The following is a 21,014-nucleotide window of genomic DNA, read 5'->3' on the forward strand; positions in this document are numbered from 1 at the left end:
CAGTGGCCGGGTGCGGCCACTGCACTCCAGTCTGGGCAACAGAGTGAGACTCTGACTCAAAAAAAAAAAAAGAAAAGATAATACTCCATGATCAAGTGGGACTTATACCAGGGATGCAAGGATGGTTGAACATACACAAATCAGTAAATGTGATACATCACACCAACAGAATTAAGGACAATAATCATATCATCTTCTCAAGTGATGCAGAAAAAGTATTTAATAAATTTTTTTTTTGAGTTGGAGTTTTATTGTGTCACCCAGACTGGAGTGCAGTGGCCCACTCCTGGCCACTATACCCTTGACCTGCTGAGCTCTGGAGATCCTTACGCCTCAACCTTCCAAGTAGCCAGAACTACAGGTGTGCACTACCCTGCCTGGCTAATTTTTGATTTATTTTAGAGACGAGGTCTCCCAAAGTTGCCCAGATGGGTCTTGAACCCGCAGGCTCAGGCAATCCACTTGCTTTGGCTTCCCAAAGTACTGGGTTTTCAGGCTGAGCCACTGAGCCTGGTCAATATGATCTTTTTTAAATTAAATAAAAAAATATGTTTTAAAGGTGTGGGGTACATTTCAGAAGTAGGTATACAAATGGTCATTGTATAGGTAAAGTTTGGGCCTCCCTTTGGTCACTACTTTGGCTGGTTTGAGATCAGGTACCCTTATTGATGTTGTGTGTTCCCCTCACCCTCCCCTGGTAGTTTCTGACTACTGCCAATCGTTTTCGTACAGTATTATGACCAATGTCTAGGGTCCACTTATGATATGATCTTATATCTAGAAAATTCTAAAGATTTTACTAAAAAACTTTTAGATTTGAAAAATGAATTCAGTAAAGTTACAGGATGCAAAATCAATGTACAAAAATCAGTAGCATTTATATACACCAATAATGATCTAACCAGGAAAGAATTCAAGAAGACAATCCAATTTATAATAGCTACAAAACAATCAAAAACCCTAAGAATAAATTTTACCAAGGAGATGAAGGATCTCTATGTGGAAAACTATAAATCACTGTTGAAAGAAATTGAAGGTTATACAGTCAATGGAAAAGTATCCCATGTTCATAAATTGTAAGAAATAATATTACCCATAGTGTCTACACATTCAGCACAACGCCCTTTAAATAACAATGCATTTCTTCACAAAAGCAGAACAAATAATTCTAAAATTCATGTAGAACCAAAACAAGAGCTGGAATAGCCAAAGCAATCCTGCGTATAAAAAACAAAGTTGGAGGCATTACATTACCTAGCTTCAAAATATATCACACTGCTGTAGTAACCAAAACAGCATGGTATTAGTATAAAAATAGCCACATAGACCAATGGAACAAAATAGAGAACTCAGAAATAAAGCCACATATTTATAGCCAGTTGGTCTTTGACAAAACTTGCAAGAACTTATATTGTGGAAAGAACACTCTCTTCAATAAATGGTGCTGGAAAATTGCAAAGCCACATGCAGAAGAATGAAACTGGACTTTCGTCTTTTATCACATAAAAAATAAACTCAAAATGGATTAAAGACTCAAATGTAAGACCTCAGACTATGAAAGTACTAGAAGAAAACCTAGAAAAACTCTCCTGAACATTGATCTAGACAAATAATTTAATTTTGACTAAGACCTCAAAAACACAGGCAACAAAAACAATAATGGACAAATAAGACTTAATTAAACTAAAAAGCTTCTGTACAATATAAGAAATAATCAACAGAGTGAATGGACAGCATGTTGAATGGGAAAAAATATTTGCAAACTATTTACCTGACAGGAAACGAATACCTAAAATATTCAAGGAACAACTCACAAGAACAAAAATTCCCACTAAAAGGTGGTCAAAGTACATAAATAGACATTTCTCAAAAGAAGACATACAAATGGCCAACAACTATATGAAAGAATACCCATCATCACTAATCGTTGTAAAAAGGCAAATCAAGACCACAATGAGATACTACTATCTTATGCTAGTCAGAATGTCTATTATTAAAAAGCAGATGTTGGTGAGGATATGAAGAGGAAACCCTTATATATTCTTGTTAGGAATATTAACTAGTACAGCCACTAAGGAAAACAATATAAGATTTCTCAGAAACTAAAAATGAGATTTCCATTTGATCCAGAAATCCTACTACTGGGCGTCTACCCAAAGGGAAAGAAATCAGTATGTTAAAGGATTACCTGTACTCACATATTTATTGAGGAACCATTCACAACAGCAAAAATGTGTAATCAACCTAAGTGTCCATCAACGGATGAATGGATAAAGAAAATGTGGTATAGATACACAATGAAATAATATTCAGTCATAAAACAGAATGAACTCATGTCACTTGCAGCAACATGGATGGAGCCAGAGGTCATTATTTTAAGTGATATAGGCCAGGCGCAAAAAAGACAAATGTTGCATGTTCACCCTTATATGTGGGAGATACAACATTTGATCACATAGTAGAAATACAGATAAGAGAGATGGGGAAGGGTGAGTAGGGGGAGAGGGGAGGATGAGGAGAAGTAGGTTAAAGGGTACAACCATACAGTAAGATAGAAGGAATAAATTTCGTGTTTGATAGGAGAGTGTGGTGACTATACTTAACAAAAATGTATTATACTTGGGTGATGAACACCCTGAATACCCTGACTTGATCACTGCACATTATATATATGTAACAAAATATCACATTTATCCCATCAATTTGCACAAAAAAATTAAAAATTGATTGAAAATCAATTGACCTTCAATATATGGACTTATTTTGGGGCTTCCATTTCATTCTATTAATCTTTTTTTTTTTTGGTTGGAGTGCTCCACCACAGCCTTAACTTGCTGGGCTCCAGTGATCCTTCTGCTTCAGCCTTCCAAGTAGCTGGAACTACAGGTGCGCGCTACCACACCTGGCTAATTTTTATTTTTATTTGTCGTAGAGACGAGGTCTTGCCAGGTTGCTCAGGCTGGTCTCGAACCCCTGAGCTCAGGCAATCCTCTAGCCTCAGCCTCCCAAAGTGCTGGGATTGCAGCCTTGAGCCACTGCGCCCTGCCCATTTTATTGATCTTTATGTCTATACTTGTGCCAGTACTACAAGGTCTTGTTTATTGAAGCTTTGTACTAAGTTTTGACATCAAGAAGTATGAATTCTTCAACTTCGTTCTTTTTTTTTTTAATAAAAATTGTTTTGGTTAATTTGGCTCCCTTGCATTTCCATATGAGTTTTAAGTTCTATTTGTTAATTTCTGCAAGAAGAAAAATCCAGCTAAAATTTTGATAGGGATTGTTTAAAATTTGTATATTAATTTGGGGAGTATTGCTACCTTAATAGTATTGTCTTCCAAGACATGAGCATGGAATTGCTTTCTATTTGTTAAGATATTTGCTTTTGCTGGGCTCGGTGGCTCAGCCTGTAATCCCGCGCCTTGGGAGGCTGAGGTGAGTGGATTGCCTGAGCCCGTGGGTTCAAGACCCGCCTGGGCAGCGAGACCTCATCTCTACAGTAAATCAAAAAATCAGCCGGGCATGGTAGCGCATGCCTGTAGTTCCGGCTACTTGGAAGGCTGAGGCGGAAGGATAGCCGGAACCCAGCAGGCCGAGGCTGCGGTGGCCGGGAATAGCCACTGCACTCCAGTCTGGGCGACTGAATGAGACTCCAACTCAAAAAAAAAAAAAAAAAAAGAAAGAAATTGTTTTACTTCTTTGTTTGGATGTGACTGTGAACAGTGAGTTCCCAAGACCACTCCAGGTAAGATGATTTACTAGGTGGACTAACAGGACTCAGAATTTAGTTGCACTCATGGCTAATATTTATTACAACAAATATATCTGTGTGTGTGTGTGTGTGTGTGTGTGTGTGTGTGTGTATGCCATGTATATCAACTATAAAGTAATTTTAGTTTATTTTTGGAATTTCCTATTTTTTCTTTTCTATGATTTTATTTGCTTTGTTCTAAGGTACTTAACATAGAGTTTTGGACATACAAATGAAAAACTGAATAAAAAATAATGATTGCATTCAGATTTACGATACATCCAGGTTTCAGAAATGTGAACATTTGAATAAAATAGTAGTTAGCACCTTAAAACAGTACTTTTGCTGAATTTTATTTTGAGTTTTATAACTCATGAGAGTCTTCTTCTTCCCTTTCCCTTCCCCTTTATACACATTTTGTCGTATGCATTCTTGTACACAACCTGAGTCATAGGAAACCTTCAATGCATTGCCTAAAATTATATCAAACTTGGTAGCTAATTGGTTGTAGAATCTACCATTTGCAACATCCCTGTCATTCTGACACAGGGGTTTACTGCTTGGATAATACCTTTGTGCTAAGTCTGATGCTGAATTCGAGGCCTTCAAGAAGTTTGCTCCTCTTCCTCCAGGGGCATGCAGGACTCTCCACAATTTTTGCTTTCTGGTCTTGCTTTCTAGTTTTAGCTATACCCAAACCATATCAGGCCATGTACAACCCTGATTCCTTCACTTACTCCTGCATTATTGTCTTGTTTCTTTCATTTGTAATGTCACTCTTTATCCATCGTCCATGTATTTGAATCCTAATGAATTTTTTTTTTTTTTGAGTTGGAGTCTCACTCTGTCGCCCAGATTGGAGTGCAGTGGATGCTCCCAGTCACCGCAGCCTCGACCTGCTGGGCTCCGGCGATCCTTCCGCTTCAGCCTTCCAAGTAGCTGGAACTACAGGCGCGTGCTACCACACCTGGCTATTTTTTTTTTTTTGATTTGTTGTAGAGATGAGGTCTCACTATGTTGCCCAGGCGGGTCTCGAACCTGCGGGCTCAGTCAATCCACTCACCTTGGCCTCCCAAGGCACAGGATTATAGACTGAGCCACCGAGCCCGGCCCCTAATGAATTTTCAAGGCCCAGCTCATATGTCACATCATCTATGAAGCCTTCCATTTTCTCCCATCATCAAGTTAGATGTAATATTTTTCTTCCCATATTTTTGTATATTTCCATTACAGCATGCATGATTTTTTGCTTTGCATTATGACAAGTAGTTTATAAGTTGGATTTTCTGTTAATTTTTAAGCTTTGTGAGGTGAGAAGCAATTTTCATATTCCCATGGGCCAAAGCACCTAGCAGAGAGGAGCAAATAGGACTCCAGCAGATATTTGGTGAATTGAAATTACAATGGATTGAAAGGAGGGTCCAGTAAGTGTTAGCAGAAGAAAAATTTAGCATGAATCTTGGTTTTATTTTGTTAGTACAGAATTGTGCGATTCTGTTATAATGTACTTTTACTGCAGAACAAAGTACTGCATAGATTGTTCTACTGTAGTCTAATAGGAATTCATTTTGTGATGGTTTCAGAATTACTCTTTTATTTGTTCCACCTTTTAAAGCATAACATTTGTCAAGATAGCACTTCAATTTGTTGCACGTGCTAAGTCGTTACTATTTACAGATGGTAGAGAGTATCTGATGTTCAGATTGAAAGGAAAAAATTACACTCATAGAATACCATCTGCCTTGCCGCAGGATTTAGGACTCAGAACAAACCTAATTTTATCTGTCCTGCACAACAGTAATAGGAGACTTTCAAAGAGATGATTGCTAAAAGTAAGCATCATTGTTGAGAATTTCAGGCTGTAAAAATAATGGAGTTTCTTGTAAAAGACTGTTTACAAACATTTCTGATATGGTTTGGGATGAAACCCATCCTGGAAGAAAATGGGAGGCTATGGAGCCATATGCAGTTAGTAATTTGCATTAGAGGTAATTGAGTGTATTCTTCTGAGTAAAGATCTTAGGTGACCTGACTGAAAGTTAGGGAACCAGATAGTTGACACAGTAAAAGTTTTTTTAAGGCTGTTACAAGATTCTGCTTTGAGTCCAAATAGTGCCTGGCACTTGGCAATCATTCAGTATGGTATTTGAATGCATAAGTATGTGAATTTTAGTTTCTCTGAGCCTGTTTCCTTATCTGCAAGACGAGGGTTGTAATATCCACCTTGGAGGACTGTTGTTAAGAACAGAGAAACTGCATATAAAATGCCCTGTGCAGCACCTGGCAAGTACTAGGTGCTCAACAAATGATAGCTATTGTTGCATCATTCACTATACTTTCTTAGTCTGTTTTCACGTTAGTGGCAGCAATGAGTTTATTGTGATCGAAGAGACTGAATCCTTCTGGTTGACGTATCTTTTATTTTGGTTTCCTTTTTTTTTGAGTTGGAGTCTTACTCTGTCGCCCAGACTGGAGTGCAGTGGCATGCTCCCGGCCACTGCAGCCTCGACCTGCTGGGCTCCAGCGATCCTTCCGCCTCAGCCTTCCAAGTAGCTGGAACTACAGGCACGTGCTACCACGCCTGGCTAATTTTTTAGATTTATTGTAGAGATGAGGTCTCGCCAAGTTGCCCAGGCAGGTCTCAAACCCACGGGCTCAGGCAAGTCACTCACCTCCCAAAGTCGCCTCCCAAAGTGCAGGATTACAGGCTGAGTCACCATGCCCACCCTATTTTGGTTTCTATTTTATTTTTTGTTCTCTGTTTTGCCTCTTATTTTTTAGGAAAACATGTAAGAACACAAGCTTTTGCTCTTCTTTTTTTTTTGAGTTGAAGTCTCACTCTGTCGCCCAGACTGGAGTGCAGTGGCTGCTCCCGGCCACCGCAGCCTCGACCTGCTGGGCTCCAGTGATCCTTCCGCCTCAGCCTTCCAAGTAGCCAGAATTATAGGCATGCGCTACCACGCCCGGCTGATTTTTTTTTTTATTTATTGTAGAGATAAAGTCTCGCCTGCCCAGGTGGGTCTCGAACCCGTGGGCTCAGGCAATCCACTCACCTCAGCCTCCCAAAGGCGCGGGATTACAGGCTGAGCCACTGAGCCCGGCTGCTTTTGCTCTTCTAAGTCATTTATTTGCTGTGGTGCTACCATGCTTGGACAAAGTTGCATGTGTGTGCAGCCTGGTTTAGATTCTGTAATTTTCTAATGTATATGAATGGAAATCCCAGAGAGGAGGATTAACGGACATCAGAGAGTGTCACTCTGAAACAAAGCTCAAGGGTAAACATTATTGCTGTTATATTCCAGTATCTGAAGTAAAAATGCTTTATATAAAATAGGAATGGTGGTAGATACCAATTTATTTAATTTTAAAAACTATTATTTACCTCATAGGAGTCATTAATAAACTCAATAAAATTTAAATTTCTGGAATTGTAGTATATACTCACATCATGGAAGCATAAACTCTCAGAGAAGTAGGGCATAAAAGAGCATCTATTCCAAACCAACTATATTCTTCGTTGTCCTCCCTAGCACCCTTACCACAGAGCTGTTTGGCCTTTGTTTGAACACTATTAGTGACAGAAAAGGGCTTGTCCACGTTCTATGATAAAATATAGTCATTTTATCTATAAGTAGTTCTGACTTTTAGAACACAGTGCTTCTTCATATGGAGTCTTTCTAGCTATTTCTCTTACTTTCTGTTTATCTTCTGTCTCTCTCTGAAGGAAAAACAAACCAACCAACTGACCAATCATCCAACCAACCAAATGACCATCCAACCAACTGACTAACTAACCAACTGACCAAAGGAGTACCTTATCAAATATGTTTGAGAAACATTTCATATACATGACCCATACCAAAGGATTCTCACGTGCACATGTGTATTTGTTGGGGAATATTGCAGTATGTTTAACCCCCGACATTTCACAAACGTATTTGTTTTTTTGTTTGTTTTGAGTTGAGTCTCACTCTGTCGCCCAGATTGGAGTGCAGTGGATGCTCCCAGCCACCGCAGCCTGGACCTGCTGGGCTCCGGAGATCCTTCCGCCTCAGCCTTCCAAGTAGCTGGAACTACAGGCGTGCGCTACCACACCCGGCTAATTTTTTGATTTATTGTAGAGATGAGGTCTCGCCAAGTTGCCCAGGCGGGTCTCGAACTCTCAGGCTCAGGCAATCCACTCACCTCAGCCTCCCAAAGGCGCGGGAGTACAGACTGAGCCACCGAGCCTGGCTCACAAACGTATTTGATTATGAATTTTTTCTTTTTCTTACAACACCTGTCCAAGCATAGCTTAGAGCAGTATCTGGCATATAGTAGATGCTCAATATATATCTGTTTAAAAAACTGAATGAATGCAAAAATAAATCTTTAAAAACTTTAAAGTGCACCCTCTATTCAGGTGACATATGTTCTTCATTTCTGCAAGTGATACAATGAAAATAGAACAAGTGCTGGGCTCGATGTCTCAGCCTGTAATCCCAGCACTTTGGGAGACCGAGGCGAGAAGATTGCCTGAACCTATGGGTTCGAGACACACCTGGGCAACTTGATGAGACCTCATCTCTACAATAAATCGAAAATTAGCTGGGCGTTGTAGTGCGCACCTGTAGTTCCGGCTACTTGGAAGGCTGAGGCAGAAGAATCACAGGAGCCCAACAGGTCAAGGCTGTGGTGGCCAGGAGTGTGTCACTGCCCTCCAGCCTGGGTGACAAAATGAAATTCCAACTCAAAAAAAAAAAAAAAAGCACAAGTGATTGGACGAATATGCCTTCCTTATCTCTGTGAACCATTTAAAATCCATTCTTGCATACCTCATCAACAAGGGTACCTGCATGATCAACGTTTGTATAGCCTAACCCTGAATTGTACCCCACATCTTTATAAAAAATAAATTTTAAAACATCTATTCTTTATTTCCACACCTTTTATGACTTAAAAATGCATATTTGAATTTTGATTTTGTATCCTCATTTGCATAACTACCTTTTATATTATAAACTAAATATTAGTGGTATATTTGCAATTCACGGTCAAGACAGTAAGTGCTTGACTCTTCTTCCTGGTCATAGTATGGAATGAATGAATTAGCAAGTGCTTTTCTTGTCTTTTCAGTTTATGTTTGATTGTACAAGCACATGGTTTTTCACAGAGGTCTTACATGACGATCTGTTCCATCAGGGTGTTTTTTTTTTTAGTTGGAGTCTCACTGTGTTGCCCAGGCTGGAGTGCAGTGGCACACTCGCAGCCTCGACCTGCTGGACTCAGGCAATACTTCCGCCTCAGCCTTCCAAGTGGCTGAAATCACAGTTGTGCGCCACCATGCCTGACTAATTTTGTGATTTATTGTAGAGGCGTGGTCTTGTCAACTTGCCCAGGCTGTTCTCGAACCCCTGAACTCAGGCTATCTTCTCGTCTCAGCCTCCCAAAGTGCTGGAATTCCAGGCTTGAACCACTGCGCTCGGCTCATCAGGGTGCTTTTAAGGGTGATTGTCAGATTATCCATTGAGTTACAACCTTTTATTTGGCTTTCCAACTAGCTCTTTTTGGGCTTAGCAACTACTCGGATGTAACAAAGCATGCCTTTTATTTGTGAATAATTGAACCTTTCACGTGGAACAGATTGATGTGCTTCCTATCAAGTGTAAATGTAGTCAACAAGGAACATGCTATAATGTAAACTTGATACAGGTTTGGTGATCCAGAACTTTTATTTCCCGTGCTTTAGAGTGAAATAATTTAAAGGGTCAGCGAAAGGAACATTATAAATTATATTTGTTCTCACGTTTATATTTCAGGAAAAATTCTGGATGGAAATTCAAGATAGTCGGATACAAATCTGGGTTTAACTTGGTGTCACAATTGTCTCAGAAATCAGTACTCTGTTTTTCTTCATTCCCAGCAACAATTTTACCTCGTCCCTGGTGGCTGCTCATGGCTACCCTTATGTTTTCTATTGCCTTTTTCTGTTATTTCCTTCCCCTTCAGTCTGTTTCCAACCCAGAACTTGATTATTTCTTAAAATAGGAATATTTTCTCTTTTAATCATTATTTCATCCCTTTTTTTAAAGTATGGAAATGTTATTTTATTGGCACAATTGTGGGCAATAATTTACAATAGGAAGCATCATTGTGTTTCTTATATCTGTGGATTTTACATGTTGGATCTCACACAATGTAAGGGACCTTAGAAAGCGTTTTTTTTTGTATTGTTTTCACTTCTAAAATAGGGGTAGTAACCATAGCTAACATGGAAAAAACTGAAGGACTTTCCTCTAAAAACTGGAACAAGAAAAAGATACTCATTTTCACCTTCTTCTTCTCTCTCTGTGTGTGTGTGTGTGTGTGTGTGTGTGTGTGTGTGTGTGTGTGTGTGTGTGTGTTGGAGTCTCACTCTGTCACCCAGACTGGAGTGCAGTGGCCGCTTCCAGCTAATTTTTTGATTTATTGTAGAGATGAGGTCTCGCCAAGTTGCCCAGGTGGGTCTCAAACCCGCGGGCTCAGGCAATCCACTCACCTCAGCCTCCCAAAGTGCGGTATTACAGGCTGAGCCAGTGATCCCGGCTTTCACTTTCTTTATTTGACATAACACTGAAAGTGACCAGTTAGACAAGAGACAGAGATAAAGGGCATCCAAATTGGAAAGGAAGAAGTCAAATTAGGTTTGTTCTCAGGCGACACGATCTTATACCTAGCGAACCCTAAAGACTCCACCAAAAAAACCTGTTAGAACTCCTATCTCTCACTGTATACAAAAATCAAATCAAAATGAACTAAAGACTTAAACTGAAGATCTGAAACCAAGAAACTACTAGAAGAAAACATTCAATATATGCTCCAGGACATTGGTCTGGACAAAGATTTTCTGTGCTAGACCTCGAAAGCACAGGGACCCAAAGCAAAAGTAGACATGTGGTATAATATGAAGCTAGAAACTTCTGCACAGCAAAGGAAATAATCAATAGAGTGAAGAGATAACCCACAGAATGAAAGAAAATATTTGCAAACTATCCGACAGGGGATCATCAGAATATATAAAAGGACAAAGAACTCAATATATAAAGAAAAAGTGATTTAAAAATGGGCCAAAGGCAAGGTGCAGTGGCTCATGCTTATAATCCGAGCACTTTAGGAGGCTGAGGCAGGAAAATTGCTTGAGCCCAGGAGTTCAAGACCAGCCTGGGCAATATAGTGATACCTTGTCTTTACAAAAAAAACAAAACCAAAAAAACAATAGCTGGGTATGGTGGTGCACACCTGTAGTCCCAGCTACTGGGGAAGCTGAAGTGGAAGGATTGCATGAGTTCAGAAAGTCAAGGCTGCGATAAGCTCAGATCATACCACTACACTCCAGCCTGGGTGACAGACTGAGATATTGTCTCAGAAAAGTATCTGAATAGACATTTTTCAAAAGAAGACAAACAAATGTCTAGCAGGTATATGAACAAAAACTTAACATCACTAATCGTCAGAGAAATGCAAATTCAAACCACAGTGACATATCATCATCTCAATCCAGTTATAATGGCTTATATATATATTAAAAAAACAGGCAATAACAGATGCTAGTGAGGGTATTGAGACATGGGAACCCTGGTACACTCTTGGTGGGAATGTAAATTAGTACAGCCACTAAGGAGAACAGTTTGAAGGTTCCTCAAAAAAAAAAACCTAAAAATAGAACCACCATGCAATCCAGCAATCCCACTACTGGATAAGTATCCCTCTCCCCCCCAAAAGAAAAGAATATCAAAGGATATCTGTATTCTCATGTTTATTGCAGCACTATTCATAATAGTAAAAATATGAAATAGACCTAAGTACCCATCAACAGATGAATGGATTTAAAAAATGTGATGGTATATACACAATAGAATGTTATACATCCATGAAAGAGAATGAAAACTCATTATTTGTAGCAATGTGGATGGAACTGGAGGACACGATGTTTAGTGAAATAAGCTGGGCACAGAAAGACAAATATTGCATGTTCTCACTCATATGTAGGAGCTAAAAAAGTGAATCTCATGAAGACAGAGTAGATTGGTGCTTGCTAATGACTGGGAACAAACAGTAGATGGGAAGGAGAATAAAATGGCAAAAAGAGTATAAATGGGCTGGGCTCGGTGGCTTAGCCTGTAATCCAAGCACTTTGCGAGGCTGAGGCTAGTGAATTGCCTGAGCCCACGGGTTAGAGACTAGACCGGGCAACTTGGTGAGACCTCGTCTCTAAAAAAAAAAAGAGTATAAATGTATTTATTAATACTGAACTGTGCACTGAACAATGGTAGAGAAGGCAAATTTTATATGAATATTTTGCCTCAATAAAAAATAAGATAAAATGATAGTAATGAGATAAGGGGTGGGGAGTGACTTGTTCAAAATTATAGAGCAACTCAGCGGTTGAGCTCACACTAAGTCCTGCTCCCTGCCCACACCTTTTAATTTTATGTCCCAAGGTCTCTCTTATTACATGAATGTTTAAATGGTAGAGTAAATGAACATAGTATCTATAGTTATGCAAGAGTTGAACAATATGGAAGGAATTAGGTTGAACATTATATTAGTAATTTCTGATCTGCCATCTGAGATAGAATTCTTCAAATTTATCTTGATAGGTTTTCCTACTGATCAAAGCAAGGGGACACATTTGGGTCTCCTATTATGTAGGAATATTTTAATGTCTAATGGTCTCTCATTTAACAGGCAGAATACATTTTGATCATTGCTACTTTTGTATGCTCCTGAAGGCAGAAAGAATTCTAGTATTTCTTTTCATTATCCTCATTCTCACCCTTTCTTCATGTGTAAATACTTAAAAATGTCAATGTGTGACATATGCTTGTGACTATTATAAATACATTCATTTATTAGAGGAAACATGTAGCATGGAAAGAATAATTGCAAATGTAAACCTGTGTGCCTTGTCTGGAATATACCAGGAATCTAAATATATAAAAATATATGACTTTTTAAAGAAACGAGTTTATGTCCTGACAGATTGCAGATTTGTAATGGTATATATCTTATGAAAACAAATGTCAATTAATTGCCTTGGGTTTCAAATTGGATGGGAGGGTATTCTGTAACAGATATCTTATTCTACTGTCTGGTGTGGACACACTGAGAAGCTCTTGCTTTTTATTTCCTTTGAGAAGGATTGGCCTTCATAAACCACATCCATATGGTATGATTTGAGGAACACTGAGAAGGGTGATGCGCCACCAGCCTGACACCACCAGAGACCAGGACTTTGAAAGCATTTTGTATCAGAGAGCAGATAAAAAATATGCCTTCAGTAAGACATGTGGAACCACAGGCATTAAAACCAACAATCCAAAATAGCCTAGTTTGATGATTCGTTTTCTTTTAAAAAGTTATCCTTTTTCATGGACCAGAGCAGGCAGTGTACTTTGATTTTTGACTCCTACAGAGTTCACTAGAATTGAACACTGTAAGTTAATACTTAAGATCTGGGACAAATAAAGCATATTGAACAATACATGGATGTTCCATTTGTAATGACAAAAAAATGAGTTAATATGTTACTACCTATTGAATACCTACCATTATGCTAGGTATTTTGCACTTTTTTTTTTTTTTTTGAGTCGGAGTCTCACTCTGTCGCCCATACTGGAGTGCAGTGGCACACTCCCGGCCACCGCAGCCTCGACCTGCTGGGCTCCGGAGATCCTCCCACCTCAGCCTTCCAAGTAGCTGGAACTACAGGCGCGCGCTATCATGCCCGGCTAATTTTTTGATTTATTGTAGAGATGAGGTCTCACCAAGTTGCCCAGGCGGGTCTTGAACCCGCGGGCTCAGGCAATCCACTCACCTCAGCCTCCCAAAGCACAGGATTACAGGCTGTGGATTTCACACTTAGTTGGCATGGTACCCTGTGAGGTAGATATCTACCTCACTTTATAGCTGAAGAAGCTAAGGCTCACAGAGCCTAAGTAACTTGCCCATGTTTGCTTATTATTATTATTATTATTATTATTATTTTTACTGTCGCGATGCAGTCTCATCTAGTTGCCCAGGCTGGTCTCCATCCTGCTGGCTCTGGCAATCCACTCATCTTGGCCTCCCAAAGTGCTGGGATTATAGGCTGAACCACTGAGCCCAGCCCTTGCCCGTGTTTAAACAGCCAGTAAATGCAATAAGCTGGATTTGAATCCAGATCTATCAGACTCAGAAACCCACATGGTTAACCACTACACTGTATTTTCCCTCAGACTCTTTTTATGACTTATAAGATATGATAATATTACATATCTCAGGGTTATTTTAAGAATCCAATAAGAAAAAATATATGAAAAGCGCTTTGTAATTTGCTAATAAAGCTTTGTAGAATAAAAAGCATTATCAGAAGTAGAAGACAATCTGCTACAGTGTCTCTTCATCTACCCTTCAAATAAATCCGGATGTGCTGGAGTTTGCGAATTTGTCCTTGGCTTTCTGATGAGTGAGAGTAGTTTATGTCCTGGACATAGATACCGAGAAGTAGGTCACTTGTTCTACTTAATCAGTGATATTTCAAGAGCATGATTTTCTTGCCATGTAGCTGAGAGAAGGAAAGAGAAGATCGGCAATGCCTGTGGAAACAGATCTGCGGGAGCCCCAGAGTTCTTGTCGGCACAATGAGAAATCGTGTATATTTCTAGCTGTGTTTTAACATGTATGTCGTTTCCCCCCCTTTCTCCTTTGCCATAGAAACGGAGCTACTACATCATTTAAAGGACATCAGTCATTTCTTAATGCAAGACATCGCCTTCTTGTCTGGTAAGCAAACTTTATATAATAGTCCAGATAAATGTATGAATCTATTAGCAAAATTAGTTTGGTACTTATATAAATCACTATATGTCTATATTTATTTACTTATAGATACATATAGATATATTAGTTTGAGAAGCACTATTTTAATAAACATTTCTATATTGTGCACCTTGTTGCTAAACGAATGGACACTTAGAGAATGAGAGGTTTTAAAGCATGCTTAGATATCTGATTAAAACTAACTTTGACCACTCTTGTACATTTGACTTCCAGACAAGTCTTCAGAAATCTATGATAGGTGAAAGCAGAATGCCTTCTGGGTAGATGCAGGCTGGGTGAGAAGGGAGCAGCTGAGGTAGCTTCTTTGATTACACAAATGTTTATTGCACATGCTGTCAAGTCGCCCTAAGCAGCATGTGCTGTGGTTTTTCTTTTCTCTCTTTTTTTTCCCCTTAGGTGTTCATTTACACATGATAAAGTTTATTTTTTCCCAAACATGTATGGTAATTGTCTTTTGGAAGAAGGGCCCCTTGTAGTACAGGCTTCTCCCACTAGGTAAGTTTTCTAGGAACACGTCAGCATCAGTGTACCAGCTAGCATTTTTGTGAGAAGCTGCGTTCAGCGTCACTGATTTTTTTTTCTTTTTGGAGATTCTTTCAACACCTTTGCCCATTCCATGATGGGTGATTTACGAGCACACAGTGCTGAGTGTTCAGCTGTTTTGACCAAAAAATGGCATGACCCCTGTTCCCCATCCTCCGTATTCACCTGATTTCGCCTTGAGCAACTTTAATTTTTGTTTCGAATGAAAAATGTCCTCATTGGGAAATATTTTTGAAACATTTTGACGTAAAAGGCATCAAAAGGACGAATTCAAAACCTGTTTTGAAAAGTGGAAAAAGCATCTCAATAGGTGTATCACATCAAACGGAGAGTACTTTGAAGGTGACTGGAGTTTAAATATGTAAGAATAAATATATAATTCTTAATAAATGAATTCCATTTTTGTGGTCCCCTTCTTGTATATGCATTTGTATATAATTTTTAGAAATTGTGGTAAAATACACATAACATAAAATCTATCATCTTGCCGGGCTCGGTGGCTCAGCCTGTAATCCTGCGCCTTTGGGAGGCTGAGGTGAGCGGGTTGCCTGAGCCTGCGGGTTCGAGACCCGCCTGGGCAGCGAGACCTCATCTCTACAATAAATCAAAAAATCAGCCGGGCGTGGTAGCGCATGCCTGTAATTCCAGCTACTTGGAAGGCTGAGGCGGAAGGATCCCCGGAGCCCAGCGGGTCGAGGCTGCGGTGGCCGGGAGCGGCCACTGCACTCCAGTCTGGGCGACAGAGTGAGAGCCAACTCAAAAAAAAAAAAAAAAAATCTATCATCTTAACCATTTTGGGGAGTACAATTTACTGGCATCAGGTATATTTACATTTTTGTACAACCATCACACTTTCTCCAGAATTCTTTCTATTTTGCAAAATTGATATCTACCCATTAAACAATAATTCCCTATTCCAGTTCCTCTTTCCTCAATCCCTGGCAACCCCCATTTTACTTTCTGTCTCTATGAATTTGACTGTTCTAAGTACGTGATATAAATGGAATCGTATGGTATTTGTCTTTTTGTGACTGGTTATTTCACTTAGTATAATGTCCTCAAGGTTCATTAATGTTGTAGCATGTGTCAAAATTCCTTCCTTTTTAAGGTTGAATAATAGTCCATTGTTTATACATGGCACATTTGTTTCTCTCTTCATCCATTGATGGACACTTGGGTTGCTTCCACCTTTTGGCTATTCTGAATAACGCTGTTAAGTAGCATTATATACGTTTAGAGACATAACTATGGTAAATAACCCCTCCCCTTTTGCTTTTGGTTGCATTCTAGAGAAAGTTATACTTAAAAACAAGCAAATTGCCGGGTGCAGTGGCTCACGCCTATAATTTCAGCACTTTGAGAGGCTGAGGTGAGAGGATTTCCTGAGCCCAGGGGTTTGAGACCAACCTGGGAAACTTGGCAGATCTTGTCTTTACAATAAATCAAAAAATTAGCCGGGCATGGTAGCACACGCCTGTAGTTTCAGTGACTTGGAAGACTGAGGCGGAATGATCACCTGAGCCCAGCAGGTCGAGGTTGCCGTGGTCGTGAGCATGCCACTGCACTCCAGTCTGGGTGACAGAGTGAGACTCCAATAACAACAAAAAAACCCCCAAATCAAAAAACAAACAAACAAATAACAGTAGCAAATTACGTTCAGATATTAGAGAAATTTGAACTATATCATTAAACATTCTATTTATTACATTAAACAGTTAAAGAAAATTTTGCCAGTGTATACATTGGTTTTATAAAAACGAATGCTTCTTAGGTGTTGAGAATATAAGAAACTGTCTTATTCTTTTCTTTTTTTTTTTTTTTGAGTTGGAGTCTCACTCTGTCACCCAGACTGGAGTGCAGTGGCCGCTCCCGGCCACTGCAGTCTCGACCTGCTGGGCTCCGGTGATCCTTCCGCTCAGCCTTCCAAGTAACTGGAACTACAGGTGTGCGCTACCACGCCCAGCTAATTTTTGCTTTGTTGTAGAGATGAGGTCTTGCCAAGTTGCCCAGGTGGATCTCGAACCCGCAGGCTCAGGCAATCCACTCACCTCGGTCTCCCAAAGTGCTGGGATTACAGGCTGAGCCACCGAGCCTGGCCTCTTATTCTTTTTAAGTGGTTTAATTATTTTTCCTAAAATGACACCTATATGCTTAGTTCACCAAACAAGCATTTACTTTGTAGATGATCTTAACTGGACATTTCAATCTGGCCTCTGATATTATTATTAAAATTATTGTTATTATTATTACTATTGGAGGCAAGTTACCACTCTGTGGCCCGTGCTAGAGTGCTTTGGCGTAATCATAGCTCACTGTAACTAACTTTCAACTCCTGGGTTCAGGTGATCCTCTTGACGCAATCTCCTGAGATTGAGCTGTGTGCCATCATGTCTCGCTAATTTTTAAAAGTTTTGTAGAGATGGAGACCCTCTATGCTGCCCAGGTGGATCTTGAACACCTAGTCTGAAGCGAACCTCCTCCCTCGGCCTCCGAAAGCACTGGGATTACAGGCATGGGCCACCACACTCAGCCTTGCCTCTGCTTTTTAATGATTGTAATTAGCAGTAATTGTGAATTAATTATGACTTATTAATGTGGCTTAATGTTTTGGTTTATAAGTGGCATAAATCTATTTATCTTATTAAATTTAGCTGTAAATTCTCTTTTAAATTTTGGAGATTTTACTTAAGATTATCAATGTTTTATAAACTGTGTTCTAAATAGAACCATCCTCAGGACTTGCTGTGTCCAACCAGACCCCGGTCTACTCTTTTTCTTTCTTACCTGCTTTTGTATTTGTTTTAAAAATGCTTCTGGGCTGGGTGTGGTGGCTCACATCTGTAATCCTGGTGCTTTGGGAAGCTGAGGCAGGAGGAGTACTTGAGTGCAGGAGTTCAAGACCAACCTAGGCAACATAGTGATACCTCATTCCTACACAAAACAAAAATAAAAATAACTGAGCATGGTGGCGTGCACCTGTAGTCCCAGCTACTTGAGAGACTGAGACAGAAGGTTAACCTGAGCCCAGAAGGTCAAGACTGTGGTGAGCCATGATTGTGCCATTGCACTCCAACCTGGGTGATAGAGTGAGACCCCAACTTTCTTCTTTTTTTTTTTTTTTTTTTGAGTTGGAGTCTCACTCTGTCACCCTGGCTGGAGTGCAGTGGCCGCTCCCAGCCACCGCAGCCTCAACCTGCTGGGCTCCGGTGATCCTTCCGCCTCAGCCTTCCAAGTAGCTGAAACTACAGGCGTGTGCTACCATACCCGGTTAAATTTTTTGATTTGTTGTAGAGATGAGGTGTCACCAAGTTGCCCAGGCTGGTCTCGAACCCGTGGGCTCAGGCAATTCACTCACCTCAGCCTCCCAAAGCACTGGGATTATAGGCTGAGCCACCGAGCCCGGCTCCAACTTTCTTTTGAAGAAAGGATTCCCAATGGGAAAAAAAAAAATTAAAATCTCCCAGTTTTGAATATAAGTATCTCTTTTGGTCTCTTCTTACAAATAAGCTACCTACGATATTACCTGTAGGTGCCTCAGTGATAATAATTATAGATTAGTCAGTTATAATTTATCTTTATAGGAAGGAACCTCACAGTCTTTCCTTTGATAGGTGTAGTTTCCCTAAATGATAGCTGGTTCTGTTCTTTCTTTCTTTTTTTTTTTGAGTCGAAGTCTCACTCTGTCACCCAGACCAGAGTGCAGTGGCACACTCACGGCCACCGCAGCCTCGACCTGCTGGGCTCAGGCAATCCTTCCACCTCAGCCTTCCAAGTAGCTGGAACTACAGGCGCGCGCTCCCACGCCCGGCTAATGTTTTATTATCGAGGTTAGGTCTCACCAAGTTGCCCTGGGTCTCGAACCGGCTGGCTCAGGCGATCCACTCACCTCAGCCTCCCAAAGGCGCAGGATTACAGGCTGAGCCACTAAGCCCGGCTTACAATATTCTTGAAAATATTTTGTCTACTTTTTCTATCAATTATTGAGAGATAGGTGGTGGATTTTCTAATTAAAATTGTGGATTTGTGTATTTCTCCTTGCAGCTCTTATTAGCTTTTGCTTCTTGTGTTTTGAAACTTTGTTATTAGATGCATAGGCATTTAAGATTATGTTCCTTTAATGAATTGACAATTTAGTCCTGATGAAATGGCTATTTTAATGTCTAATAATATTTTTGGCCCTGAAATCTTCTTTGTTGAATATTTGGGAGCTTTATTTTCATTAGTATTAGCATAATATCTCTTTCTATCCTTTTTGCTTTTAATACATTTTTACTTTTATATTTAAAATGTGTTTCTTAAGCCGGGCTCGTTGGCTCAGCCTGTAATCCCAGCACTTTGGGAGGCTGAGGTGAGTGGATTGCCTGAGCCCATGGGTTCGAGACCCGCCTGGGCAACTTGGTGAGACCTCATCTCTATAATACATCAAAAAAATTAGCCGGACATGGTAGCGCGTGCCTGTAGTTCTAGTTCTTGGGAGGCTGAGGTGGAAGGATCGCCGGAACCCAGCAGGTCGAGGCTGCAGTGGCCTGGAGCGTGCCACTGCACTCCAGTCTGGGTGACAGAGTGAGACTCCAACTTTAAAAAAAATGTGTTTCTTGTAGGCAGCATATAATTGGATCTTTTAATCCAATTTGTTCTCTGACTTTTAATTGCAATTTCTAGATCATTTACATTTAATGCAATTATTCATATGGATGGATTTAAATCTACTATCTTAATTGTTTTATAATAAGTAAAATACAAATAGTAAGATGGTAGTTTTATTTGCCCTATGTGTTCTGTTTTCCTCCATTTTTAACTTCTTTTGAATTGAGTATTTTTATGATTCCGTTTATCTCCTAATGCTATTGTCATATTTTTATTGTACGTTAAGCCAAAAATATTTTATATCATTATTTTCTTAACTTCAGCCAAATAAGAGCATCAATTAAACTTCTTGAACCTTTCTATTAGCGAGCTAAAATCAAAGGCCATCCTACAACTTTCCTCCTAAAGTAAATCTTAAATTATTTAATTATGTAGCACTTAATATTTATTGAGAACCTATTCTGTATATAAGTTAGACTAGCTGCAGATTGGGACCTTAAACATTTGTAAGACTCACTTCTACACTTTGATGATTTTTCTTTACTTTTCTTTTTTTTTTTTTTTTTTTGAGTCGGAGTCTCACTCTGTCACCCAGACTGGAGTGTAGTGGCCGCTGCCGGCCACCGCAGCCTCGACCTGCTGGGCTCCGGTGATCCTTCCGCCTCAGCCTTCTAAGTAGCCGGAGTTACAGGCACGTGCTACCACACCCGGCTAATTTTTTGATTTATTGTAGAGATGAGGTCTCGCCAAGTTGCCCAGGCGGGTCTCGAACCCGCGAGCTCAGGCAATCCACTCACCTCAGCCTCTCAAAGCGCGAGATTACAGGCTGAGCCACCGAGCCCGGCGGTTTTCATTTTCAATGTTTCTCGACCTCCAGGCTGCAAAAAGGGTTACTGGGCTAGATAGAGATACAGGTAGAGAGACCAGAATGAAAAGCCAGGGCCAGTCCGATCATTTCCCTCAAGAACCTCTATGACAACTGCCCCTATTCCTAGTTCTTGTGAAAATGGACTCAGGAAAGCCTCACCTATGAACCCTGGGACTCCTGTTTCCACAAGGTCATGATTACCCACTGGGTCAGGGTACTGCTGGATGCAACCGCTCCAGGATTGAGCCTGGGGGTGTGGCTTAGGGGCATCTGCCATAACTCCTGCCTGAACCTCATATCCCTACCCAGGATACACACTGAATTTTAATCCACAGAGAATTTATGATCTTCCTTTCTTTTCATTAATAAAATGCCTGCCGGGCTCGGTGGCTCAGCCTGTAATCCTGCGCCTTTGGGAGGCTGAGGTGA

At 40.1% G+C, this 21,014-nt stretch overlaps 1 protein-coding gene across 2 annotated transcripts in view; it reads left to right on the top strand.

Annotated features, from left to right (window-relative positions):
• The window catches only part of MCF2 (MCF.2 cell line derived transforming sequence), a 114,377-nt gene that overhangs the window by 26,579 nt on the left and 66,784 nt on the right, over positions 1-21,014 (top strand). For both annotated transcript variants that reach the window (XM_021714296.1, XM_021714297.1), the window contains exon 2: positions 14,462-14,530. In XM_021714296.1, the coding sequence (XP_021569971.1) occupies positions 14,462-14,530 (69 nt within the window). The remainder of the gene's footprint in view (positions 1-14,461; positions 14,531-21,014) is intronic.

This window comes from Carlito syrichta, unplaced genomic scaffold (assembly GCF_000164805.1).
Source record: "Carlito syrichta isolate Samal-C Ts95f unplaced genomic scaffold, Tarsius_syrichta-2.0.1 Scaffold305575, whole genome shotgun sequence".
NCBI lineage: Eukaryota > Metazoa > Chordata > Mammalia > Primates > Tarsiidae > Carlito > Carlito syrichta.